Here is a 27,876-nt window from a genome sequence, read left to right as displayed (position 1 = left end):
TACAGCATTCATCACCATAGTATGTGAACCCCCTTCCTGCAGTGCATGAAGCAATGTGACGAATATCTGTCATACCACAAAGAGAGGATTATGACTTACTGTAAGACATACAAAGCAGCAGTAGATGAAATCTTAAAGAATAAGGATTCTGATTTCTTGAAAACTTCTTTCGTAATAAAAAAGTGATGTATAAAAATACGGCTATAAGAAAAATTGCTGGCAAATAAAGATTTTTAGAGATTCCCAAAAAGATTAATGGGTTTTTAATAAAGGAGGTTACATATTTTATGTACTATGCTTGATGTTCAGTGTTAATTGCAGAGTTAATGAAATGGCTGCAGTTTCTCACTAAGATGACTAGTGCATTTGCTAGTGTAATAGTTAGAACTCTGAGGGATAGTATGCTTGATCTTGCTACCTTTAATCTCTACAGCCAATATCTTATTGACTTCAATACGAGCAGATTAAGGCCGCTGTTGAGATGCTTAGGCTCAGCTACTTCCATCTCAGCTCAGCCAGACCTTTCTTGGGATTTACAGTGCCAAGGCCTACTCTGTGGTGACTCTGCACTTTGTATTTAAAGTGCCAAAAATTCATCCCAGAATAGCTTCACAGAAATCAGAGAGAGGCCAAGGACAAATTTAGCCCAAGGACTGCAAGCACTGAGATTCTAGCTGCCCCCATGCAGATGTACAACAAAGGGAAAGGTTCCTTTGTGCCCAAGGCTCTCTCTGAGTTTGAAGAGCTGGCAGATGGAAACGTTGACTTTTTACTTGTAAACTGAGTGAATTTGGTATGCCAATAGTCGAGAAGCAATAAACATGGAACCCCATGATGCTATTTTTATAGTCAAGTTTCAGAATATTTGGCATGAAACCTATTAAAATGCACACAAAAAATCACAGAATGCAAATGTGACAGGATTCCCAAGGTGGAGCCTGGAACTGTGGGACTGCAACGCCCCCCTAACTCTCCAGCCTGGGCTGTCTCTCACAATGCCTTGTGTGACAAAGTTCCTCCTTTACCTTGGTGGGTCTTGCGCTTATTGGCAGATTTGCTCACCTTGGAGCTTCACAGCAGCCCTCAGTTTGGCCGTTTTCGTGAACTCACAGTCCAGGTCAACTCCTCCTGTGTCTGACCAGGAGTTGGGAGGTTTGGGGGGAACCCGGGACCACCGTCTACTCCGGGTTCCAGCCCAGGGCCCTGTGCAATGCAGCTGTCTAGAGTGCCTCCTAGAACAGCTGTGCGACAGCTACAACTCCCTGGGCTACTTCCAACACTTTCTTTATCCTTACCATAGGACCTTCCTCCTGGTGTCTGATAATGTTTGTACTCCTCAGTCCTCCAACAGTACACGTTCTCACTCTCTGCTCCTAGCGCCTCTTGATCCCAGCTCCTTACACACGCACCACAAACTGAAGTGAGCTCCTTTTTAAACCAAGGTGCCCTGATTAGCCTGCCTTAATTGATTCTAGCAGCTTCTTGATTGGCTGCAGGTGTTCTAATCAGCCTGTCTGTCTTAATTGTTTCCAGAAGGTTCCTGATTGTTCTGGAAACTTCCCTGTTACCTTACCCAGGGAAAAGGGACCTACTTCACCTGGGGCTAATATATCTGCCTTCTATTACTCTCCTGTAGCCATCTGGCCTGATCCTGTCACACTTGCTAGTGACAAGCAGCAAACCCTTGCAGGTGCTGTTATCACTCAACACAACTACACATGGAGCCCCACACCCAGCTAGATTGCATGAATGCTCCCAGAGCCACTCATGAATCAGAGAGAGAAAGGCACCAGCCAAATCCCCCCAGCTCCCAGCACTGTACCTCAGGAATATACCGTTTTGCACTGCTAACAATGAGCAGTGCAAATTTATTAATTGGTTCACTACTTCGTCAATGGAAAGGGATATATACCAGCCTTTGTAAACCTGAGCAGATTCACGAAACACTTTGGGCGAATTCACTGATAAAGATAAACAGTTAAACTTATTGACTACAAAAGATAGATTTAAAGTGATTATAAGTGATAGGCAAAGAGTCATAGTAGTTACCAAAAGAAAAGAAAATATAAGCACTCACTCTAAACTCTCAATCCTATTAGACTGGGCAACATCTAGATTAAGCAGTTTCTCTCAACCCACTGGATATTGCAGTTCATAGTACACAGGATTCACCCTTCAAACCTATGCCACTCCCCTGTGTTGGAGTCTTCAGTCTTCTGAGTGTCCTTGTTGCTTGCTGCATAGGTGGGGGCAGGGGAAAGGCAAAGCAGTGGGGCCACTGTGTTTCGTTTTATACCCTCAGTCCATGTGCTTGGAGAACACAAGTCCAAGCATGTCTGGTGGGCACTGCTGAGTCACAAGGTGAAGCAATACCCCGGTGTGCCTCCTGTGAGTGAGTCATTGAACTGTAACTCCTCTGCTGGACAATGGTTGGTGATGTCCGTAAAGCACCCACCTGGGCATTGGTTACCTCTTTTCTCATTGTCTCTGGAGAGCTAGTTTCTGGGTGTTTCCCAAACCCACAGCATATTTTAGTGAAAACTATACAACACAGTTCTTATAATTTTATATGCATTAATGATACACATGTTTAGATGGAACAATGGGTTTTAGTAGATCATCACCTTTCACCTAATACCTCACATGGGATGCTTTATATGCAATATCACAATTATTTATAGATGAGGAATATGGGGGTTACAGGGCGCTGCCAGAGCTATAGAGTGTCACAGCAAATATGGTGAGACAATCAGATCTAAGCATAAACATTAACTCAAAGCTTTAGCTGTACTTACTGGATCCCCCTTTTCTCCTTTTTCAGAAGACTCTCCCTGTGATAGTATATAGTAAATGTTAATACTTACTTGGTAATTTTAAATGATAAACAGTTTGTATGTCTGTTTTTGGAAAACAACTCTTCAAAACATATAGAAAACAAACTAACAGTTATATGTATTCAATACATACAAACAACTTTATAAAATATATAAACTATGAAAGCCCATTTAAAGATTACATTAATGATAAAAAATGTGGACAGATAATAAAATGGGATTCTACCCAAGTTTGTTTCGTTTATGTCTGGGTCACATATTATATAATACATGTAATCATGACCATAAAGCTTTCAAACCTGGGTCCACACATCATCATGCTCCAACTTTCCACCTGCTGACTTACTAGCATCAGCTAGAACTGGGACTCCTTGAAGCCCAACTCAGATAGACAGCTCCACTCCTGGGCCCCAACTCCTGGGACAACAGAGCTCCTGGTTCGCCTGCTCCCCCTGCTGAAGGCAGGAGGAGGAGCAGAAAGTTGTCAGTTCAACTGGGCTTTATTCTGCTTTGGACTGCTTACCCTGTACAACCTGCTCTTGACTTTCTGATTTCCTGACTTGGCCTGATTCCTGGTTCTGGATCTCCATCTCTTCTCCTGACCCTGCCCTGGTTTCCTGACTCAGGCTGATTCCTGGTATCAGTCTCTCTGTTCCTAACCTCCTGGTTCTGAACCCTGGGTGGCATGGGGACCTGGCTACTTGCCTTGTACTAACCAGCAGGCCTGTCTGCCTATGTCCTGGGTCTGACACAGGATCAGAAACAGATAACACAAAGTGATGACTGAATTAGTGTAAAATTAGAGTTAAATTCTCAAAAGCAAATGACTTTTAATACACAGAACCATGATTCTTTCAAATTAACAGCCTAAACTAGATTTGTATGAAGATAATTTACAGTACAAGGTTTTAACAAGAACTAGTTGATCCTCTAACATTCTGTGGCCTGACATTACTTCAATTTAAATCACTAGCAAAACTCCTATTGATTCAATGGAAGCATGACTGAACTTTTTTGCTATTTCTAGAAAAATGCAGTTTACATCTTTTCACCAGTCATGAAAAATTGTTCAGCTGAATCTGCTGTTGGAAAGCTTCAACTAAAACTAAAAGATGATTAACTAGCAAAGTCTTTTTCTAAACTTTGATCATGCTAAGAATGCTATTTTTTTTCATCTAGGTATTGAAGATGGTACTTCTTCACACAACACACCATCAACTTGTGGAACTTGTTGCTAGGGGATGTTATGAAGGTCAAAAGTGTAACTGGGTTAAAAAAAGAATTAGGTAAGTTCCAGGAGGATAGGTCCATCAATGGCTATTAGTCAAAATAGTCAAGGATGCACCCCATGTTCTGGGTGTCCCTAACCACTAACTGCCAGAAGCTGGGACTGGATGACAGGGGATGGATCACTCAATAATTTCCCTGTTTTGTTTGAAGCATCTGGCATTGGCCACTGTCAGAAGACTGGATATTGAGTTAGATAGACCACTGATCTGACCAACTATGGCCATTCTTATGTTCCTAATTTAAGAGAAAGTAAAAAAATATTGTTATTTTAATCAGCAATCAATATTTCATTGTTTGAGATACTTGCTTTCTTTTGAGGTTTTAGGTACCTCCTGGTTGTGCCTAAGTCTGTGGTGTTTTGGAAATCCATGCATCTTGAAATCAGGAAGCAGAGAAGCACACAAAAAATAAAGAGGCAAAGCAAAAAATGGACTAACCTTTTTCAAAGTGTAAAGAAGATTAATTTCATATGGGGCTTTTTTGGCCGCAGCTTTTGTCTTATTTTATGCTAGCAGGTCTGACCATCTCTAAATTATAGACTCTATCTTCACCCATCACCATCACAAAGGCAAGCCCCAAAAGACCATAAATGTTGCAATGTCACTATTATGGTAAGCAATGCAGCAGAGAAAGCATTCAGAGGACTCCGCACAACACAGATCAGCGGTATCCAGGGCTACATACAACGAGTATATGAAAAACTCAGCAGTGACTGGAGAACTCATTCAGCAGCTCATCCCTATTCAGCAATTTACTTAAGCACATACTTAACTTTAAGTTGGATGGGATTTAAGTATGCAGTTGGGACACAGCTTCAACACACCAGGGTTAAACCCAGCTTTGCTGCACTGCAGGTGGCCCTGTCCATTAGTCACTCTCATGCCCAACAGCCATGACCACCCTGCAGAGACATCCAGGCCAGAAAACAAAATGTAGGTTGTGAGGATGCTGGGCCCAAAGTCTACCATTGGAGCATATTTTTCTGTTCCCATCATTCTTCTACTTGCCCTTTACTCTGTTTTCAAGGATTTGGCCCAAAAAATAAACCACACTTGGCCATCACATCTAAGAATATGAGTTAGGAATTATTATTTATTATTATTATTTATAATAATTATTTATTATTATTATTATTTCACCTTTTGCACCGGTCAAGCCCATTTCTCCTTGATGACCCTTTTAAAAAAATAAAAAACTATTGACAATCTTTGTCCTTTTTTATTCTGACAAACGGAAAGAATCTTCCCCTTCCAGCTGCTCCTTGCACTGAATGTAGCATGAAATCTTGTTAATCATCATAACTGAAATGTGTGATTTAACCAGCTCCAACTGAATTTAAATTATTGTCTTCTGCTGGAGAGCTACTCAAAATCAAACACTTGGCAACACTATGATATATCTAGTGTGTCTTCTCTCTTTTCTCCGTAGACCAACAGTACAGCAAATTGGCAAATATATATTCCATTATTTAAAATACACAGATGCTTCCTGTCAAAATGTTTAAACCCAACATTTGACCACTTAATTTGCTATAAACTGCTTGGGAATGACCTGCATCTTTTAAATACTTTTGGTTAACCATCCCTGTCACTTTATTAAAGAGAATTTTTTAAAATACCCACTATTTGCTAGTGCTACCAAATATATTTTTGAGCTCCTCTTTCTGGTTCAATAGACAATATTATGTATGCACATATTCCAAACACTATGCACATTTCCTTTTGCTCTCCTAAAAACACAGAAAAAATATTTTTCACTGTTCCCCCTGCCCAATTCAGACCTAAAAAATGGAGGAAATGAACAAAAGAAGACATAATATTTTCAGAGTTCTAAAAGAGCATTACAACAGTACAAACTGTCATAATTTCATCGCAAGTCACACAATTTTGGCCCCTGCTTGAACAGGTCTTAAGATGATATGAGAATTTCAGCCCTACTGGATGGGAAAATCCTCTGACAGGTTGTATTCCCCACTTCCCTGCCTCCTCGAGAGAAGCCAATCAGTGCTTCTGCAGAAACCGGGCAGAGCTCTCTCCCCACCCTTAAGAGCTGAGTTTTTGGGTAGGTGAAGTAGAGAGGGACCAGCTGACATTTCACAGAGAGGAAGGGGAAAAGAAAGAGCCCAGCAAGTTTCCTCCTCCGCCCGCCTGTTAAAAATGGGTAATCTCCCCTGGGTGCTCCTACGCACTCCCTACAACACCAGACCTGGGAAGAGGGCACGAATAAACCCTGGAACTAATTCCCACACCCAGGCCTGCGAAGACAAAGAGGAACCCCCTGTAGCCTCCCCCCACCAGTTCTGAGAAACTGGGTGAAGAACCACTGAAGCTGCAAGAGCAGAGGTGGGGTTGGGGGCCAGAAATGCTGAGAGAGTTGCAGGGGAATATATAATTAATTGCTGGGCGACGGGCAGATGTGGGGCTATGGAGGCACAGAATTAATTAGACTTTGGTGGCATGGGGAGAAACTGGATGATCCGCACAATCATGCAGCGCTTTATAAAAATCTTTGAAATTTGATCTCATATGGGTCCCCCAGTGAGACCTTCTGCAGCAGCTTACTTTATACATTTGAGAACAGTGCCAACACTGAAATTGTCGAAGACTGGGGAGTGTTCAAAAATCAAAAGGCCAAAAACTAAGATCATCTCTTAAAACAAAATCTCATTATTTAGGAGGGGGATTGACTCGTGATTTTTGAACACTTGGGTTGGATATACTGCATTTCAAAACAGTGGAGATTAAAAATATTGTAATGAACCTACTGGCTCATTACTGAGCACTGTGTTAACCTCAAATTCAACATCCAGCAAGTAGAGGGCTCCATAATCCCTCCAGTAGAGTAAAGTGAAGCACTGCTAGAAGTCAGAGAAGACCTAGTTCAGGAGAGAACAAGAGGTTGCAGGATGACTGCATTAGCAGGCTGGAGGCAGCAGCCTAATACTGGTTGTGGAGGGAAGGTCAGATAGCTTGGAAAGGCTGTGAGCCAGGCTGGGAAGAATCCTGTCCATGGCTAGCTGTGACAGGCAGATACTTAGAAGCAGCCTGCAAACAGCTGGGCCACATGCATGGGTCTGAAGATGACGGACAAAGAAACATAATTCTGACTGTGGGATCTCCAGGCCAGTGCATAACTGACTCCTGCAGGGAGTATCCTTGGCACTGGACCTGAGGTCGCTGACCTTCATACCACTTTATAAAACTACCCTTAGGGGTTGGAGTAAGAACTGTTGTGTATTAAATTTCTCTCTTTTAATTTGGAACCATTAAAACCTAGATGCCCAGGGAAAATGCAGTATTTATTTCTGGCAGCCCTCATAATGCAATTCTTTCTTATTCATCATGCTGTATAAGTGTGTTTGGGTAGAGGTGGGCAAATAACTGATTTTTCAGTTCACTGGCGGTTAAAAAAGTCAGTTTGATCTTAATATTCTCAGAATATTCTGAAAAATTGTGGTGAATTAAACAAGTAGGTGAAAAACCAGGTTTGGGCGAACAAATTATTTTTTTTAACTAATCATTTAGTTTCCAGACCTTTTTTAATGTAAAAGCAAAGAAAGTGAAGGAGAAGATGGTGGTGCCCCCGTGTTATAATTTTTAGCACACTAGCTAGGGAACTGGGAGACTCAAGTGTAATTCTCCCCTCTGTGGAGAAGGGATTTGAATTTGGGTCTTTCACATTATAGAAACATACCTTAGCTATTGGACTATGGGAATATTCTGATGTGTGTTTTTCTCAATCTCTTGTATTCAAGCAGGTCCACTGTGTGTAAGTAATTAAAACATCTTTGGCACAGGGACATCAAGTTGGGTCTCCCACACTACAAGAGAGTGCCCTAACCCGTCCTATAGCATAGTCTTGGGCAGCTCTTTCTCAGTCTCTCCACTGAAGATTGCTCCACTTTGTATAAAATACTTGAATAGTCATTGCATCTGCAAGAGAAAATGACAATGACCCTAGCTGTCAAGGCACTCAGCTAGGAGATAGATAACCAAGTTCATGTCCCTGCTCCACTGGACTATACACAGCAGAACAGCTTGACCAGGAGAGATTGAGAGAAACCCACTCCAGAAGGTCCCATAGCCCAGTGGCCATAGCCCAATCTACAATGTAGGAAACCAAAGTTCAAATCCTCTATCCAGCAAAAGGGGAATTGAACCCAGGTCCCCCACATTCTGAGTGAGTGCCCTAAGCTGTGGGTTAGAAGTTGCAACATGCAAACACACAAACCTGTTTTGTGAATGGTATCTAAGTTCCAACCCACCTACCTCCCAAATTTTTATTTGGCTACTTTGTGTCAAATTTCAAATAAATGTGGGTGATCAAAACTGCATTTTCCAGTGAATAAACTATTTGTCTGAAAAAGTCACCCAGTTCCATTTGTGGGAACCCCCCAAGAGCTAGAGCCTGAAAGGCCGAATGCTTGGAGTGCCTACAGCACTTGCCTCTGAGCACATAGTATACCCAAATCACTACCAAACATCTACGGGACTGGTGCACCATAGCATTCACAGCACTTTCCTGCAGATTAGACATACTGAAGATGAGTGTCCTTTCAAATGGTACAACTGATTTTTCACTGCAAGAATGAAAATTCAACTACATTAAAGAGGTATAAGTCTAGAACTAATTGAATAAAATAATCAACCTGTGTAATTCACTTCCATAAGAGTTTGTTGGGACAATTACTAAGGCTGGATTGAACAAAGGAGTGGATACATACATGACTGGTTAAACAGCTGGTGCCATGCAAACTAAGGTGATTAAACGAGTAATTATGTCTCTAGTTTCAGGGCATGAGATGAGCACCTCCCGTGGTCACTAAGGAATTTTTCTCCAGTATAATATTACACAAGTATTTAAATATGTTATTTTTTAATCTTCTTCCTTTCTCTCACTGGCCAGCGACCAAAGGCCTGATCAAGTGTGCAATCTGCTCCTCCTATGAAGGAGACTGCAACAAACCAGATGAATGAGACTACAGGTGAACTTAGGAGTGACAAGCCGGTTGGTATTTTGCAATTCCTCATGCCATTATGTCTCAGATGCTTACAATTTCTCCCTTTTGTCCTTTTTGTCCAGGAGCCTCAGGTAATCCTAGTTGTCCTCCATCACCCTGTGAAGAATTGCAAGTGAAATAATATAATAAATATAATATAAAATATTATAATAAATGTAATATGCAGTTACCATAATTTTGCAATATTAGGTCCTATGCTGATGTGTTATTTTCTGTGTAAATGCAAACATCCTAATTTAGCATCAAACAGAGGCGGTAAGATAACTTTGATGTAGTGCATAGGTTATGTGGTACAAGAATGTATTCTCCTCCATGCGAGAGATATTCGTATTCCATTCAATTAATGGGAGTTCTACATCTATAGAGAGAGCAAAATATCCATGTTGAGTACTACTGTGTAGATCTGAGAAGAGAATTTTGTCTTAAATCATTGGAAAGAACATTATTTTTATGATCATTATCACAGTAAATTTCTTAAGTGTGAAAGAAAGAAACAACAACAAAAAATCCCTTTTCTAATATGAACAAGCACATCAAGAAATGTTCATTTTCGTTTTGAGCAGCATGAAGACATGGATAAAGGAAGAGATGAATTGATATTAGTGACAGTATATTCCCACTGTTCCTCAGAATAAGCAAACTGATTGAAGCAATTTGTCTTAAAATTTTATTTTTATTGAGACTACGTATTGTACTGTGTGTATCTACCCTTTCGCACAAGGCCTGTACATATTAAATATATAATAAATGGCTTTTTGCTTTAATTTTACATAGGGAAGACATGGTAAAAATGAAGTAGGTATGTGCAGCAGAGGCAATGTGGCCTAGTGGCTAGCTGGGTCACCATGGGTAAGTAACTTTACTTCTCTGTGCCTTGGTTTCCCCATGTGTAAAATGGGAATAATGATGTAAAATGTTTTGAGAGCTACTAATAACAAGTGCTATATAGATATTATTATTAACAATAATAAAGGAGATAAATTACAAAATATAAACTTCAGTAAGATTCCTATTGCTTTTATAAAGGTATATCTTTATATCTTGATGGCTTTTTGTTCAATTTCTAGGGCACTTCAGCAGTTAATATACAGGAGTCTTAATCTGCCTGCTGGCTACTAACTAATATTAGGATTAGCTGCAGAGGCAGCTTAATAATGACTGTTGAGTAGCAGTTGACTTGATGAAGAGAACAAACCAGAGACAAACAGTTACTATAGATTGAATATAGAGAGTTATTGTTTATATTGAGATATGCCTTGAATTTATATGTATGGAAAAAAATTAAAACATTATTTTGGGAAAGATAATATTAGATCAATCAGCTGTATTTTTATATACTATTTGAATATCCACATATAAATCATTCTTTGTTAATTTTTTAAGATGCAGGAAAATATTTAGAAGAAGAAAATAGTGATAGAAAGTAGCAATAGATTATTCAAGAATTAAAGAGAACATCGGAAACATTTTCTAAAACGGTTTATGAATATACTTTCAGTCACTTTCCATCGTGCTTTACATTTTTTACCTTCCAATGCCTGTGACCTGATTGAGTCCCACAAAGCTGATTTTTCTACCCAATCTAAGGATGTTTGTAAGCAGATTTGATTTTAAAACTGAAGTGACCTTATATTTATGTACATTGAAATAATGATAAACCACAAAGTAAAGGCCAAATTCTGCGCTCACTTAAACCCACTGAAACCACATTGAAGCCAGTAGAATTGCACATGGTGTGGGCACAGAATAAGCCTTGACTATGTAGAGAAATAGGTAGAGATGAGTGGTTATTAAATTATGACGGGTCTTCAATGGTATCTGTCTATGCTATCTCCTTATTTGTCTTACGGGGATCACAGTATTTCTCATAATTCATAGAAATGCCACTTTAAATAAACCATACAAATATCACCAGAAAAGACTGATATTAAGGACTTCACAAGAGTTTACCTACAAGGAAAACCACTGAAAAAAAATCTTCAGTGAGAACTTGAGACTGCTTTGAGAGGCCACATAAAATCAAGGAAATTGTTATTCCATTACCACCTGTACAGAAGGGAATCTCATAACCCACAGAACATACTATCTTGTGATTATGTAAAGCTTTTCATCTTGCAGGTACTTTACAAATGATGTATTGTCAGGAAAGGGATTTGGCACCTCCCAAGTGGAGTGGAGTGCCCAGCCAGCATTCACCACATTATATAACAGTGTGAGAAAGCAGAAATTTAGATCAAGGATACAGGAACAAACCCCTACTTGTGAGAATAGCTCAATGGGATTTTTTAATGTCCAGAAAGAGCAGACGGGTTCTCATAAATATTCACCTACCCTAAACTACACAGAACTTAATTTATCTGTTTCAGTGGTTGAAAGGCATGGGTCCACCCTGCTGAGATTTAAACCTGTGGCTCCAGAGAGTCTGGGTATTTAAAACCTGATGTTTAGACTAGTAAACCATCTCTGCTATCATAGTAAATACTAAACTTAGCACTCCCTTGCTGAAAAGTTACTTGCTTGTGAATAAGTCATTAAACTCTTCACACTGGACAGCTGAAGGAAGGAGTAAGTTGGTGCTCTGTAAAGGATTTAAAAGATGATTAATTTCTTGAAACAAACAGCTGGCCTATATTTTGCCAGAAGACATTAATTGGGAAACATAAGATGCCCTAGGAACCCTTAGAGCCTCACGGTGGTGAGAAACATGACTCCTGTAGACAGATGCATATCAATTCCTGAGGACCTCCTCCGTCACTTTAGAATTAATCTTAAATAGTATGTATTCAAAGAGAGCCTTTGCAATGTAAAAAAGGAAGATGTCAAATAGCCCGGAAGTAGAGAAGTAGCTTCAAGAAACAAGTTGTGGACAAGGAAAATACTTGATATTAACAGAATTTACTTTTTGGCAAGAAAAAGAAATTGCTAAGGTGATCAAATATACATATGCAAAGGAAGGTGACAGACCAAGCATAGAGACTAAGGCTCTGAATTTGGAAAACATCTCTCCTCAGGACAGCACATAAGCATGTGCTTAAGTTCCGGTAAAGTCAATGTCCTGATTTGGGGCTTATATCCAGAAAGCATCTTATGTAATGAGTCAACTCATTGGGATATATCATGGAATGGGTTGCACTTCACTTATATCTTCTGTGCCATAAATATTGATGAAATCATTTAAACATTCTGCAGTTCTCTCCACCGAGAAGAAAAATTTATACATTTGGTAAAAAAACCTTGTGAGCATTCAGAAGCTTTGTAAAGAGTCAGAGTTCCGACATTCAGCAGGACAGGTTGCATTAGAAAAATATGAACTATGAGACTATAGGCAGTGATGTATCTGATCTTAGATTTTAAAGCCAAAAGGAACTTTTATAATAATGGCACCTTAGAGACTAACAAATTTATTTGAGCATAAGCTTTCGTGAGCTACAGCTCACTTCATCGGATGCATCCACTGAATCCACTAACATCCACTGTTAGTCTCTAAGGTGCCACAAGTACTCCTTTTCTTTTTGCGAAGACAGACTAACATGGCTGCTACTCTGAAACCTTTTATAATAATATAATTTGACCTCCTGCATAACATAAGCCACTGAATTCACTCAGTAATTTCTGCATCAAGCCCATATTATATATCTCATTATATATATATATATGATATCTTAACAGCTCATTTACATGTATATTTGAAGGTTTTCTGTATAGACCTAATTTCTTACTATAAATTTTACTCACTTTAAATGAAACAGAGCTTGGAAAATCTTGTATTAAGGTTTAGCAGCTTACAGTGACAGAAAACTGAACTCAAGGCCAAGTAATATTTCCTAATTACAACAGACTGCAGAACTACTGGAAAAATCTCTGGCAAGGATTTAAAGGAATGACTGACAGTACTGTCAAAGTAATTTGAACTTTTATCTGGTAGGTGTAGGAGGGAAGATTAAATGAAGTCCATATAATCTAGAGGTACTGCAATAAAAATGTAGAACTTTAGACAAGGCTGTTTGGAAATCAGAAATGACGAGGGTCATAAAAAATGTGAAAATATATTTGGATTCCAACACTGCAGACACTTGGTTCTAGACAGCAAGGTTCAGATATTCAAAGTAGCCATTAGGTTTTTACAGAAAACATTTATTTAAATCCCTTAAATAGCCTTGAAAATATCAACCCAAGTTTCTAACTTTCCACTCTATTCTCAGGTTCATCACAGGTCAGATTAAGAAACAAGAATTTAAAGTGAGGTCTTTGAGGGTAAAAGAAGAATTAACAATCTGTCTTTGAGAAGGTTAAACCTCTGAGTTTTGTAAACCATGGGACAGCTTTTGAGAAGTAATATGTATATAGCCCCCAGACTTGCAAATTCTTAAAGTTCTGCATTCTTTTTCCAAGATTGTGGATTCAGACAGGAAGAAACATATTTTTCAACTCAGGTTGATACAAAATAGGTTTAATTTTCTTAGTTTGAATAATGATACCTATCTCTTATATAGTGCTTTTCATCCGTAGATCTCATAGCACTTTACAAAGGACTGATCAAAAGATATCAAAGAGGAATACCAATGAGGAATATATAAGTAGGGGAGAAAAATTAGCACTCCTGCAATGCTTCCCTCTTACTTTATTTATCTAATAACTTGAAAATATGAGCGCTCTGTCCCTTTAAGCGGCTTTACTGAGTTTTTGCATATATGGCTATTTATGGAAGTTTATGAAAAGTACCATTAGACAATCAAAGAGACTTTCACAGTTCCGTTGAAAGAGTAACTACCAAGTTTGATTTTTGGTCTCTTTCATAAATGGAAAGCCAAACTATCAAAAATTAAAGATTATGGTCCGAGCAAACAATAAATACACTCTGACATACACACCCTTGTCATAAATATAAAGGGAAGGGTAAACCCCTTTGAAATCCCTCCTGGCCAGGGGAAAGCTCCTCTCACCTGTAAAGGGTTAAGAAGCTAAAGGTAACCTCGCTGGCACCTGACCAAAATGACCAATGAGGAGACAAGATACTTTCAAAAGCTGGGAGGAGGGAGAGAAACAAAGGGTCTGTGTGTCTGTCTATAGTCTGTCTTTGTCGGGGATAGACCAGGAATGGAGTCTTAGAACTTTTAGTAAGTAATCTAGCTAGGTACATGTTAGATTATGATTTCTTTAAATGGCTGAGAAAAGAACTGTGCTGAATAGAATAACTATTTCTGTCTGTGTATCTTTTTTGTAACTTAAGGTTTTGCCTAGAGGGGTTCTCTATGTTTTTGAATCTAATTACCCAGTAAGGTATCTACCATCCTGATTTTACAGGGGGGATTTCTTTATTTCTATTTACTTCTATTTTATTAAAAGTCTTCTTGTAAGAAAACTGAATGCTTTTTCATTGTTCTCAGATCCAAGGGTTTGGGTCTGTGGTCACCTATGCAAATTGGTGAGGCTTTTTATCCAACATTTCCCAGGAAAGGGGGGTGCAAGTGTTGGGAGGATTGTTCATTGTTCTTAAGATCCAAGGGTCTGGGTCTGTAGTCACCTAGGCAAATTGGTGAGGCCTTTTACCAAACCTTGTCCAGGAAGTGGGGTGCAAGGTTTTGGGAAGTATTTGGGGGGGAAAGACGCGTCCAAACAGCTTTTCCCCAGTAACCAGTATTAGTTTGGTGGTGGTAGCGGCCAATCCAAGGACAACGGGTGGAATATTTTGTACCTTGGGGAAGTTTTGACCTAAGCTGGTAAAGATAAGCTTAGGAGGTTTTTCATGCAGGTCCCCACATCTGTACCCTACAGTTCAGAGTGGGGGAGGAACCTTGACAACCCTCTTTTTCATGGGGACACAAGAATGGCTGATTCAATGAGCACTAGATGTCTGTGTATAAAATTAACCAGTTTATGGTATATGTGTGTGTGCGTGCATGTTTTTCACATGGGGACTTCGAAAATTTGGTTCTGAATCTCTACAGCTACAATTATTTGGATGACAAAGAATAGATCTCTACCTGTTGATTATAAGAATCACAATTTAGAATGCTTTTTATAAAGAATAATTGGGACTATATTGTAGAAGCTGCTTTTATAGTATAATGAATCATAACTATAGAACTGGAGTCCTTGTGGCACCTTAGAGACTAACCAATTTATTTGAGCATGAGCTTTCGTAAGCTACAGCTCACTTCATCAGATGCATACCGTGGAAACTGCAGCAGACTTAGTGGGGTGGGAGGAGGTATTGTTTCATATTCTCTGTGTATATATAAAGTCTGCTGCAGTTTCCACGGTATGCATCTGATGAAGTGAGCTGTAGCTCACGAAAGCTCATGCTCAAATAAATTGGTTAGTCTCTAAGGTGCCACAAGGACTCCTTTTCTTTTTGCGAATACAGACTAACACGGCTGTTACTCTGAAAACTATGGAACTATAGAACTATAGAATCATAGTTCTTGAAAGGACCTCGAGAAGTCATCTAGTCTATATTGGGACTATATTGTAGAAGCTGCTTTTATAGTATAATGAATCATAACTATAGAACTATAGAATCATAGTTCTTGAAAGGACCTCGAGAAGTCATCTAGTCCAGTCCCCTGCACTCATGGCAGGACTAAATATTATCCAGACCATCCCTGACAGGTGTTTGTCTAACCTGCTCTTAAAAATCTCCAATGATGGAGATTCCACAACCTCCCTAGGTGATTTATTCCAGTGCTTAACCACCCTCACAGTAAGGAAGCTTTTCATAATGTCCAACCTAAACCTCCCTTGCTGCAATTTAAGCCCATTGCTTCTTGTTCTATCCTCAGAGGTTAAGAAGAACAATTTCTTTTCCCTTCTTCTAACAACCTTTTATGTACTTGAAAACTGTTATGTCCCCTCTCACTCTTCTCTTTTCCAGACTAAACAAACCCAATTTTTTCAATCTTCCGTCACATGTCTTCTAGACATTTAATCATTTTTGTTGCTCTTCTCTGCACTTTCTCCAATTTGTCCACATCTTTCCTGAAATGTGGCACCCAGATACAATACTCCGGTTGAGACCTAATCAGCTCAAATAGTGTGGAAGAATTACTTCTCATGTCTTGCTTACTTCATTCCTGCTAATACATCCCAGAATGATGTTCACTTTTTTTGCAACAGTGTTACACTGTTGACTCATATTTAGCTTGTGGTCCACTATGACCCCTGATGCCTTTCCACAGTACTCCTTCCTAGGCAGTCTTTTCCCATTTTGTATGTGTGCAACTGAATGTTCCTTCCTAAGTGTAGTACTTTGCATTTGTCCTCATTCATCCTATTTATTTCAGACCATTTCTCTAGTTTGTCCAAATCACTTTGAATTATAATCCTAACATCCAAAGCACTTGCAACCCCTCCCAGTTTGGTATCGTCCACAAACTTTATAAGTGTACTCTCTCTGCCATTATCTAAACCACTGATGAAGATATTGAACAGACCCAGACCCAGAACTGATCCCTGCGAGACCCCACTCATTATGCCCTTCCAGTATGACTATGAACCACTCTCTGGGAACGGTTTTCCAACAGTTTTGCAACCATCTTATATTAGCACCATCTAGGTTGCATTTCCCTACTTTGTTTATGAGACGGTCATGCGGGACAGTTTCAAAAGCTTTACTAAAGTCAAGATATACCACATTTACCGCTTCCCCCAACCCACAAGGCTTGTTACCCTGTCAAAGAAAGTTATCAGGTTGGTTTGACACAATTTGTTCTTGACAATTCCATGCTGTTACTTATCACCTTATTATCTTCTAGATGTTTGCAAATTGATTGCTTAATTATTTGCTCCATTATCTTTCCGGGTACAGAATTTAAGCTGACTAATCTGTAATTTCCAAGTTGTCCTTATTTCCCTTTTTATAGATGGGCACTATAATTGCCCTTTCTTTCTGGAATCTCTCCTGTCTTCCATGACTTTTCAAAGATAATCACTAATGGCTCAGATATCTCCTCAGTCAGCTCCTTGAGTATTCTAAGATGCATTTCACCAGGCCCCTAACAGACATCTAACAAGTCTAAGTAATTTTTAACTTGTTCTTTCCCTATTTTAGCCTCTGATCCTACCTCATTTTCACTGCCATTCACTACGTTAGACGTCCAATCACCACCAATCTTCTTGATGAACACCAAAACAAAGAAGTCATTAAGCATGTCTGTCATTTCCACATTTTCTTATTGTTTCCCGGCCCCCTCCCACATTGAGTAACGGGCCTACTCTGTCCTTAGTCTTCCTCTTACTTCTAATGTATTTGTAGAATGTTTTCTTGTTACCCTTTATGTCTCTAGCTAGTTTGATCTCGTTTTGTGCCTTGGCCTTCTAATTTTGTCCCTATATACTTATGTTATTTGTTTATATTCATCCTTTGTAATTTGACCTAGTTTCCATTTTTTGTAGGACTCTTTTTTGATTTTTAGATCACTGAAGATCTCCTGGTTAAGCCAGGGTAGTCTCTTGCCATACTTCCTGTCTTTCCTATGCAGTGGGATAGTTTGCTCTTGTGCCCTTAATGATGTCTCTTTGAAAAACTGCCAACTGTCTTCAATTGTTTTTCTGCTTAGACTTGCTTCCCATGAAATCTTACCTACCTATATCCTAAATCAAAATACTGCACTGCCATCTTTACTGTCAGAGTTTTCCACATAAATAACATCTAAAGGGACAGATTTTGGATTGAGCTTCTGACCTGCTTGTGCCAGTAGGGCGGTAGAATCCAGTCCAGTTGGCAAATCTCTCTCTCTTGCACATGGATAGACACACACACACACATTTAACTTCCATACCTGGTTATAATGCCTGTATTGGAATGGGAGGAAGGAGATATTTTTCAAATAGGGACACTTTATGTTACATATTCCTACATTAAAACTATGGTACACTTTTAAAGGTTTCACATGTTAAATTTGGTTATATAGTAAATTATTGGTTCTAAAGTCATTATCATTCCTTCTGGATAAATAAAAGTCCTGTAAAAGAGTGCATCATTTAAGCAACATAAAGTCCCCCAATTCTGGGAACCAGCAGGTTATTTCACCAAGGATCAGTGTGACAGAGGTTGAAAGAGATAACATTTGTATCAGGCTTAATTGAAGTCTGCTCTGTTAGGTGTAGAATCTTTTTTAGTTTGTTACTGGAATGTCTCTTTGAAAAACTGCCTTCCACAAAATTAAACTGAAAAAAAAATAACAACCAGTTATCAAGCAGAAGTAGTTACTGATGGGACTGGACAAACAACTCAATTATTGAATCTTAATTTGAAGGGTAGCAAGGTTTTGTTTTCATTGACGGAGACAAGAACCATGGCTTAGATGGACTAATTTTCAATTTTTATCAGTAATAATTATACTTTACATTTTTACTGATGCCTTTCAACCAAGTAGTGTAACTGCTTCATAGAAGACGATACCATGTTTAGATACAGGGGTGGTGGGTGCTCTAGAAAAAAAATGTGTTACTGAGACCTGTAAAACTTAGAAGAATAATATATACCGGGCTAAGTTTTTCCCGTGCAACTGTCCCTTCCCCTGAACCGTGTCTCCAATGAGATTTGCACATGTTGGAAATCAGAACAGAACATGCTCTGTTAGATCCTTGCAAGTAGGAAACTGGGAAATTTATAGCTAAAATAATGTATATATCTCAAACCTGCGCTGTCCATATACTGCAAAAGAAATAACATGTTGTTTTGATGGCTGTGAGAAATACTCATTTAAATAACAAAGGGAAAATATACTGGGTCACATCCTTGAGTCTCCCTGAGATACATTTGGTGCAAGCATGGCACTATGGCAACTATGGGAACTGAGGCCAGTTCAGCCCCTGGCACAAATCAAAGCAACCCAGGGTATTTGGGCTGGAGGCAGGAGTAGGTGGTGTACAGCAGCTTTGTGGGCTTTATATCACATGGAGATTTGTGTGTGAGAAGCTGAATTCCATTCAATTTTGAGAAGGGCTCTCTCTTGCTAAAATAGAATTATTTGGTTATGTGCTATTTAAAATAGAGACTATGCAGATCCTTGCTGCTCCCCCACCTCCCTGCCACAGTCCCATGACTGTGGCACTGCTCCCCCCCATCCCAACACCCCCGGCCCCAGAGCACTTTCTCTTTTGTGTAACACTTTCTCAAGTGTTTTAAGAGCCTTCAAGATATTATACACTGAAGATATTATTGTTAGGCAACATGAAAGAGGAAAGCTTTTGAAATCTTCATAACATGAATCTATAGAAAAACCCTATGATCCTGCCCAAGGACTTGTAAGCACATTCCTGTCATCTGCAAGAAGATAGCAGCGCAAATCACTTTTAAACCATCGTGCAAAACAGGGATTAGGGAATAATTCAGTATTAGAATTCTACTGTTTTCGTTTGGGTTAGTGGATAGGAGCGAAGACTTTCAGATCAAGAGCCAATGTGAAATTCAAAAGAGTGGATCAAGAGATTCCAGATGAGTCTCAATAAAAACCTGTAAAAGGGGTTGGCTCTTGATCACATCAAGAAGGCCAACCTCAAGAAGCTTCCAACTTTAGGAATGTCCAAATGGGGCATGGGCAAACAAGATTCTGCTTTCTGTAAAATCATCCAGGCCTAGAGAGCCAGAAGGGAAATATTGAAATGATAAATACTTATGTCTCTGTAAATATAAAGCAATAGAGATATTTTTCTAAATAAAGGAGAAATGCAGAAGGATCTCAAACAAATCCAACTGTTCAATTTTAGAGTAACTACTATAAAAATCAGATAGTTCAGGAAAAAAGAAATATAAAAATCAGATAGTTCAGGAAAAAAGAAAAATGTCAGGAACAATTTGGCTACACCAATACACAGTGTTGCCATGATATTCTTGATACCTCTGACAGTTCCACGTGTTAATGTGTATGAAAGATGCTACTTGTGAACTAGATATGACAGAAGATCTTTGTTATGTGATAATTTTCCATTGTGGTACCAATTGTTCTGGACATAAAGATGTAGTGATGGATTCATGGAAGCCGTTTGATATAACTTCTGAGAAAATAATAGCTCTCAGGAGTAATGGAACTCCAACTATGATTGAAAAGAAAAATGACACAGTTACCTTGCTAAAATAAAAACATAACTGATATCAGAAAAGGGTTCGTCCCATGGTGATATATCTATCTATCTTTTCATGCTGCTTTTCCATAAATCAGCTTTCTGTGAAGAATATTAGGTTATTGTAAGTGACATTATTATTATTATTATACCTAGCTCCTATATTGTGTTTTTCATCCATATATATCTAAGTGCTTTACAAAAGAGGTCAGTAACATTATCCTCATTTTACAGGTGAGGCACAGACAGGTTATATGACTTGCTCAATCCACAAGTCTACACTGCCTCTCTCCATAGGTCACACTGGAAAGTGAGCAATGAGTATAGTTAATATATTATTTTGGGTGGAGAGGTTGCTGGAAATAGCAGCTTCTGAGCATGAGACTTGCTCTTGCCCCTTCAAAGGCATATAATAAGGGGATGCATCGTCAAAGCAGACTCATGAGTGTGCTGAGGAAAGGTTATATGGCTTTCACTCATCCAATTATTTTGAGTCATTTCTCCAAGCATAATTCAATTTTCCCTTTCTTAAGAGGAGCTAGGACCTGTGACTGAAGGCAGCAGGCAGTTATGTAATTCAAAAGAGTGGATCAAGTGCAACTTCCCCTTTTTCTCCTCAACTTTGAAAGTAAAGAATCACTTCCATAACATGCTCAACTCCTACTACTTACTTTTCTGAGGAGTTAAGAGTCTCAAGGCTGGATCAGCACATGGGCTCCTGGTCACATTTCTTTGCCCTATACACTAAGACATCAGGCTAGATTGATTAATCATTATTTCAAAGTCTTAGGAATGACCGCAATTTAAAGCCATTGTATCAAAAATATAACACTCATTCAATGCACATGCTGAAGTCAGATGGCTGTCCAAGGATGCATTTCTTGAGGATGGTATCATTTGGCTCCTATATAATCATGTTTTAAAAAAGCATTTAAATGAGGTAAATCTGAAATTGCAAGGGAGCATGATTTGCATTCTGACCCCAAAGCCTTTTCCTGCAGGCTCCCTCTGTTCCATTAGAATGCACAGAATGGCAAACATCCAGTTTTCCCACACATCTAGAACACCATTCTGCAAAATCCTGATGGGGTCTCTTATCAGCGAATCTTCCTTGAGGTACTGTACTCCATGATAGGATGACTGCCACCATTCTGTGTAGCAGCTCAGAGACCAAACCATTCATCATTTGCACTGGTGTCAAGCAGGGCTGTGTCACTGCTCCAACACTCTTCTCCATTTACCTTGCCGTGCTCCTGTTTCTCATCTATGACCACCTTCCTGATGGAATAGGGATTGAGTATCATATGGGTGGTCAACTCCTCAGTCTCTAACATTTCCAAACAAAATCTAAGATCATGAGAATTGGCATAACTGATCTTCAGTATGCAGATGATTTGGGTCATTCTCCCACACATAGAGGCTGACCTGCAAAGTACCCTAAATCTTTTTGCAGATGCCTATCACAGCCTGGGTCTCTCTCTCAACATTGGGAAAACCAAGGTACTCTACCAACCCCCACCTGCACAAACTACTCTTTGAACGTCACAAATCACCATCAGTGGAGAACCCCTGGTAAATGTGGAGCATTTTTCATACCTTGGCAGCCACCTCTCCAAAACAGCCAGTATTGATACAGAAATCAAATACAGGATGTGCTGGCACAGCACATCCTCTGGAAGAGTATTCAAACACGTCTTCAATGACAGGGATCTGCAAACAGGTACCAACATCTTGGTTTACAATGCGGTTGTCATCCGCACCCTTCTCTATAGGTGTGAGACCTGGGTAACCTACAGATGACATCTCAAGCAGCTCGAGTGGTTCCAGCAGCACTGCCTAAGGACGATTCTCAGGATCAGCTGGGAAGTCTGACGTACTAACATCAGCGTTCTCTCTGCAGCCATCAGCAGGTCATGAAACACCAACTCCGCTGGGCTGTCCACTGTGTATGTAGGGCTGAAATTCGCCTCCCAAAGCAAGTACTCTTCTCTCAGTTAAGTCAGGGAAGAAGGGCTCACAGAGGGCAGTGGAACTGCTTCAAAGACATACTGAAAGTAGACCTTAAAAGGGGAGGCATCAACCAACAAATTGGGAGGACCTGGAATGAAACAGAACACAGCGGCACCTCACTATACACGAAGCCACAGCTCACTTTGAGGAGAACGGACATGCTCGTGAGACAGAGAAATGACAAAAGAAGAAAGAAAGGGAACAACACTCCAGCCAACAACTATGTCTCCTCCAAGATTACATCTGTCACTTCTGTGGGAAAATCTGCAGGGCACGAATTGGGCTCCTCAGCCACTTAAAAACCAACCAATGAAGCCCCTTGGCAGACATCATCCTTGCATCGAGGTATAGCCGAAGAAGATGACTTTAAAAATGAGAAACAGGTCCATGTTTTCAAGTAATCAAAGAGAATGTCACTTCCTAGGGGGAAAACTTTTTGCCATGATGAAAGTGAATGAATGGAAGAGAGGCATTCAAAGGTATAAGTTCCTCCAGAACTCCCCATGGAGTTTGTGGAGATAAAAAGCTAAGAAGACAGTAAAGACAACTGAAAGTCAAATAGGCAGAAGTTATTTAAAAATAATGGATTAGAGAATAAAGTCTGGGAGAAGAGTATTATATCATAACAGCACAACTGAGGTGAGATGTAAAGCTGAAGGCCAATTGCCCGTTACCACAAAACAAAGGTAATTATGAAATGCATGCCCCATAGGGCTTACTGAGATTATGCTATTATAGAAAGAGACAAGGACATAAAAATTCATATCAAAGGGTTAGATTGTGCCTAGCCTTGCACAGCTGCACAGAAAAAGTGGGAGTTGGGATTGTGGGGGAGGAAGAGGAGGGCACAAAGAAACTTTCCTCATAAATGTGCTCCTGAACAGAGACCTGGCATAATTGCAGTCCTTTTATTGTAGGCTCAAAAGGGCTGGGGCACTTTAGCACTGACAGCAGCCCTAGAAACATCATACAGGGTGGGGAAGGGCAATTGCAAAAGCATAAGCCCAGCCAATAGAGCTGGATCAGAGTGAGAGAAAGTTCCCACTGCAACCTATTAAAAGGCGTAGCCGATGTTACCTTTGCATACGCTTATGGAGACCTCATGCCTGCCTCATCATATTCTCTTCATCCCCAAGGTGGGAAATGGGATAAAAACACAATCTAGTCCATTGCTCGCATTCTGGAAACCTTAAAATGTCACCTTAAATTCATGGTGAAAATATAAAATAAATGTAGCAATGACATTTTAATACCATGAAACTTCTCTCAGGCATGATTTGTAAAGTTAACAGTGGAGCATTATTCTGATATCTAAGTTTAAGATGTTATGCTTGTCCGGGTGCTGTTCTATAACTGCATGGCTAGAATCACTATATGTCAATCTGGTGGCTCAAGTTTACAGTGCCACTATCTAGTAAGGTTTCCTCCATGCTGTAAGTGGTCAGAAAAGTAACTTTACCTTTCTAACTCATTTATGGATATGCCATTGCTTTTCCTCCTCTTTCACAAATAAAACAAGTGTAACTGAGCTATAATATAACCCTGGAAGGACCGCACTGCTATGTTTGTCACCAATCCTGACCTCTCAGAAATTGCCTCATATATGAAATAAATCATTTATCACAAAATGGAATGAATCCCTTTAGTATGTCACAGTTTCATAAAACCGTCCTAGCCTATACCATGCAGGATTGTCTTGTGATTAAGGCACTGGAGTAGGATTTGGGAAACCTGGATTGTATTCCTGACTCTACCATAAACTTTCAGTGTGACCTTAGGAAAACCAATTAATCTTGCTGACTTAGTTTCTGTAAAAACAGAAATAACACTTCCCTACTGTACATGAATGATGTGAGGACACAATTTATTAAAGCAATTGAGGTGCTCATTTACTACAGTGATGAGTACCATAAAAAAAGAATATAAATAAACTAAAAGTAGACTCAACAGCAGAAATATTCCTACTTCTGACTATATATCTAAACCCAGTCAGGACCAGTCTTTACATTTCCTTTCACATTACTTTTCTATACCAACATCCCTGTATAATACTTTGGAAGGACCTATAGCTCACAAGCCCCTTTGGCCAAAAAAGAACTAGTATGACTGGTTCACAGGTCAGAAGCAATTTGATAAACAGTGGTTAAAGGAACACAGCAAAGGCAGCTTCCATCTTTTGAATGAGTGTTTTTCACTTCTGCTACTTCAGATATTTTTCAAACTTGCTCCTTTGTGAATATCAGTGAAGCGCTCACCTGAGCTGGGTTTGTCTGTTTTGGAACTGCATACAGTATTGAATTATATAAATAATTGAGGGAACTGAAGGACAGACAGATTATAGTTATATAAATAAGGAAAGTACTAAAAGTGTGTCCTGATTGTTTTCCAAAAATTACACAAAGGTTTCAGGTGTTATTTTTGTAGTAAAGTTGGGGATGAGAATGTGGGAACATAAGAGAAAATGCTTTTAAATACATTATAAAACATTTTTTTCTAAATTATATTGTGGTCCTTTCACTTTTACACTTCATCTGCATTTTCAGCCATCATCAGACTGCTGAAAATGTCCTTTCAGTCTCATAGCACACTGAATGGATCAATATAATTTACATTAAGTATGTTACATTGCTGACACAGCAGCAACAGAAAATTTTGGATTAATTTTCACAGGACTAGAAGTGAAAAAGTGAATTTTCAGTATAGTCAGTCTGTCTACCCATCTAAGAAATATTTCACAGTAATCACGTCTCTCCACACCATATTGCTTCCCCCTTAGAAAAACATTATTTTCTGCTAATTATACTATAAAGATACATGAGAATCTTCAGCACAAATTTGCGACACAATGTAACTACACCAAAGAGAAGCTGCTAAAAGCCACAAAGGCATGACATCTACCATGACTGAATAAATTAAACAAATCATGTATTGTTACCATGTCTTTTAAAAACAACCAGACCGAAAAAAACCCAACCAACCAACCACTGCCAGACGCTTCAGCACTACCACAGGTGCCAAGTATATTTTCCAATATACTTCTAAAGGCAGAGAAGTCCTGCAATGCTAGAAACTCTACCAACAGTCTCCACTTACCATTGCTTTGATTTTCTGTTTACTGTAATTAACTGATAACATTTGTTCACTTTCAAAATATTGGTAGAATTACAATATTTCCTGAGGCAGAGGAAATGAGATTTCCAAGGCAAACTGCTGGCTACTTAAGATAACTAGACTGGTGGCACTGACATACATACTAAATTACGTGAGACTAGAAGTGTACAGAATTAAACAGGCAGAATACAAGTAGTCCATGAACACTCTCACCCACTGCTTCATGGGGAATATGGACAAGAGAGACTTTTAAAAGGTGTCATGTAGAACAATGAAGCCCCATATAATTTTAAAAATATAAACCATACACAAAGACTACTTTTCAAGAAACAATTATTGCTAAAGGTATACTTGCAAGGAGTAGCATGTAAATGCTTTGTGGCAGGGAATGCCTTTTTGTTCTGTTTGTACAGCACCTAGCACAATGGTGCCTTGGTCTATGACCGGGACTCCTAAATGCTATGATAACACCAATAAACAACCACAACCATTTCCCAGACAAACCTTGAACTCAATGATGAGAACGAGACCTTGATGTGAAGCATCATGCGACTCCAGAGAGGGTTTTTAAGAAAGATTTTCAATGCCAAAGTATGTGTGAAATAGAGACTCTTTGAAAACCATAATCTTGGGAGTTTTGGTAGAAAGAAAGCAGAGAAGAGTAGTTTTAAGAGGACAGATCATTCAGAGTTTAAGATGCTAGCCTGGGACTCAGGAGACCAAGGGTTCAGTTCCCTGCTCTGCCTCAGACTTCTGCTGTGACCTTGAACAGGTCACAGTCTCTCTAGGTATATGCTGTAATAAAACACTGCAGCTAGCCCGTGTCACTTGACTCAGGCTCATGGGGCTCAGGCTGTGTGGCTAAAAAATTGTATTGTAAATGTTTGGGCTCAGGCTTGGGTCCCAGAGTCCAGGCTCCAGCACAAGCCTGAATGTTTACATTGCAATTTTATAGCCCTGTAGCCTGGGCCCAAGTCAGCTGACACGGGCCATCTGTGGGTGTTCTATTATAATGTAGACATACCCCCTGTGTCTCAATTCCCTAGCTTAAAAAATGGAGATAACTCTACTTCCCTATCTGAGGTGCTCAGTTACTATGGTGTTTGGGCTACCTGAGTAACAGATTAATCGTTGATATGGGGGTGTGTGAATCTACAGTGTGGGGGGCAACAGAAGTAAACATGCAGAACTACTATATATAGAAAGATAGACAAGCTTGAATGCTTCAGATCAAGGGTAAGATTAATTCCTGAAAAAAGAAAAGGAGTACTTGTGGCACCTTAGTGACTAACCAATTTATTTGAGCATAAATATTTGTTGCATCCAATGAAGTGAGCTGTAGCTCACGAAAGCTTATGCTCAAATAAATTGGTTAGTCTCTAATGTGCCACAAGTACTCCTTTTCTTTTTGCGAATACAGACTAACATGGCTGCTATTCTGAAACCTGCCATTAATTCCTGAGAGTGTGATGTTAGCTTTGAAACAATCTGGTTTCCCCAATAAGAGACAGGTATATTGAACAAATTAAAGCCATGGGTGTCAAAGTGGTATTAAGAGAAAACACAGAGCCTAGTTCTGCATCATTGAGTAGCATTTACTCCTGCAAGTAGTCCCAGTGAAGACTGCAGAATTGGTACCACTGAAAACAATTCAGAATGAGAAACCAGATGAAACCTCTTTGTTCTCTCCTTCAACCTACGTATCAAGAAAAATCAAGAAATGTCTAGGATCTTCTATAAGAGGGAAAAAAAAGAGGGGGTTGCCAGAAAATTAAACTAATGTAAAGCTTTTTGATCATTAGATGGATTTCACTAGCTGTCTGATGTGTTCTGTAAGGATGTCTTTCAGTGTTCCAGTGACCCAGGAGGTGACACTAGAATGTCAACACTGTCCCTAGCAGCTGTATAATCTGAAACTATGACCTGAGCAGGACATGTGAAAACAAAAATTATTAAATGATGGTGTTTCCACTTTACAATTCTTAACAGATTTTAAACATATATTGTCATTCTGTGGTTCTGATTGGATAAAGTGATAATTATTGCCTTGAGTCAAATATGATAGGTCAGTTTCTCCTGCAAAAATTGTCATCATAGCACATTTCTACCACAAACGCATTTGTGTTTCATCTTCAAAGGGTTTTGCAAACATTAACAACCTAACTCTCACAATGGTCCTGAGATCTATAGAATATAGATACCAGGACATTTTTATTTCTGAAGCCTGAAAAAATATGTTAGAATTAAGTAATATGTGCAAATACACCCAAATACACACACTATGATCCTGCAATCCTTTAGGCAGATGAAATATTAATTGAAATTAAAAGGAGTTTTGTCTAAGGACTACAGGGTTGAGCCAACGCAGGATTAGGCTGACAGCATATATAAATACAGAACTCAGTTCCCTCTCCACTCTCCCTCAAAACTCCTTCAAGTGTTCAAGAGAAATTTCTTGCTGGGACAAAACTGAAAACAGAATAATTTTACACAAAGAAATATACTTTGCCAGCATCTCCTTTTGTATTGTTGATTCCTGCAGAT

General features: G+C 39.3%; 1 protein-coding gene across 1 annotated transcript in view; it reads right to left on the bottom strand.

Annotated features, from left to right (window-relative positions):
• The window catches only part of COL19A1 (collagen type XIX alpha 1 chain), a 315,760-nt gene that overhangs the window by 95,475 nt on the left and 192,409 nt on the right, over positions 1-27,876 (bottom strand). The window contains exons 17-18 of the mRNA XM_077812674.1: positions 9,178-9,240; positions 2,796-2,831 (exon numbers count right to left, since the gene is read on the bottom strand). Of these exons, the coding sequence (XP_077668800.1) occupies positions 2,796-2,831; positions 9,178-9,240 (99 nt within the window). The remainder of the gene's footprint in view (positions 1-2,795; positions 2,832-9,177; positions 9,241-27,876) is intronic.

Source organism: Eretmochelys imbricata, chromosome 3 (genome assembly GCF_965152235.1).
Source record: "Eretmochelys imbricata isolate rEreImb1 chromosome 3, rEreImb1.hap1, whole genome shotgun sequence".
NCBI lineage: Eukaryota > Metazoa > Chordata > Testudines > Cheloniidae > Eretmochelys > Eretmochelys imbricata.
The sequence above is the reverse complement of the archived record's forward strand: the minus strand, read 5'-3'. Positions and strand labels throughout refer to the sequence as shown.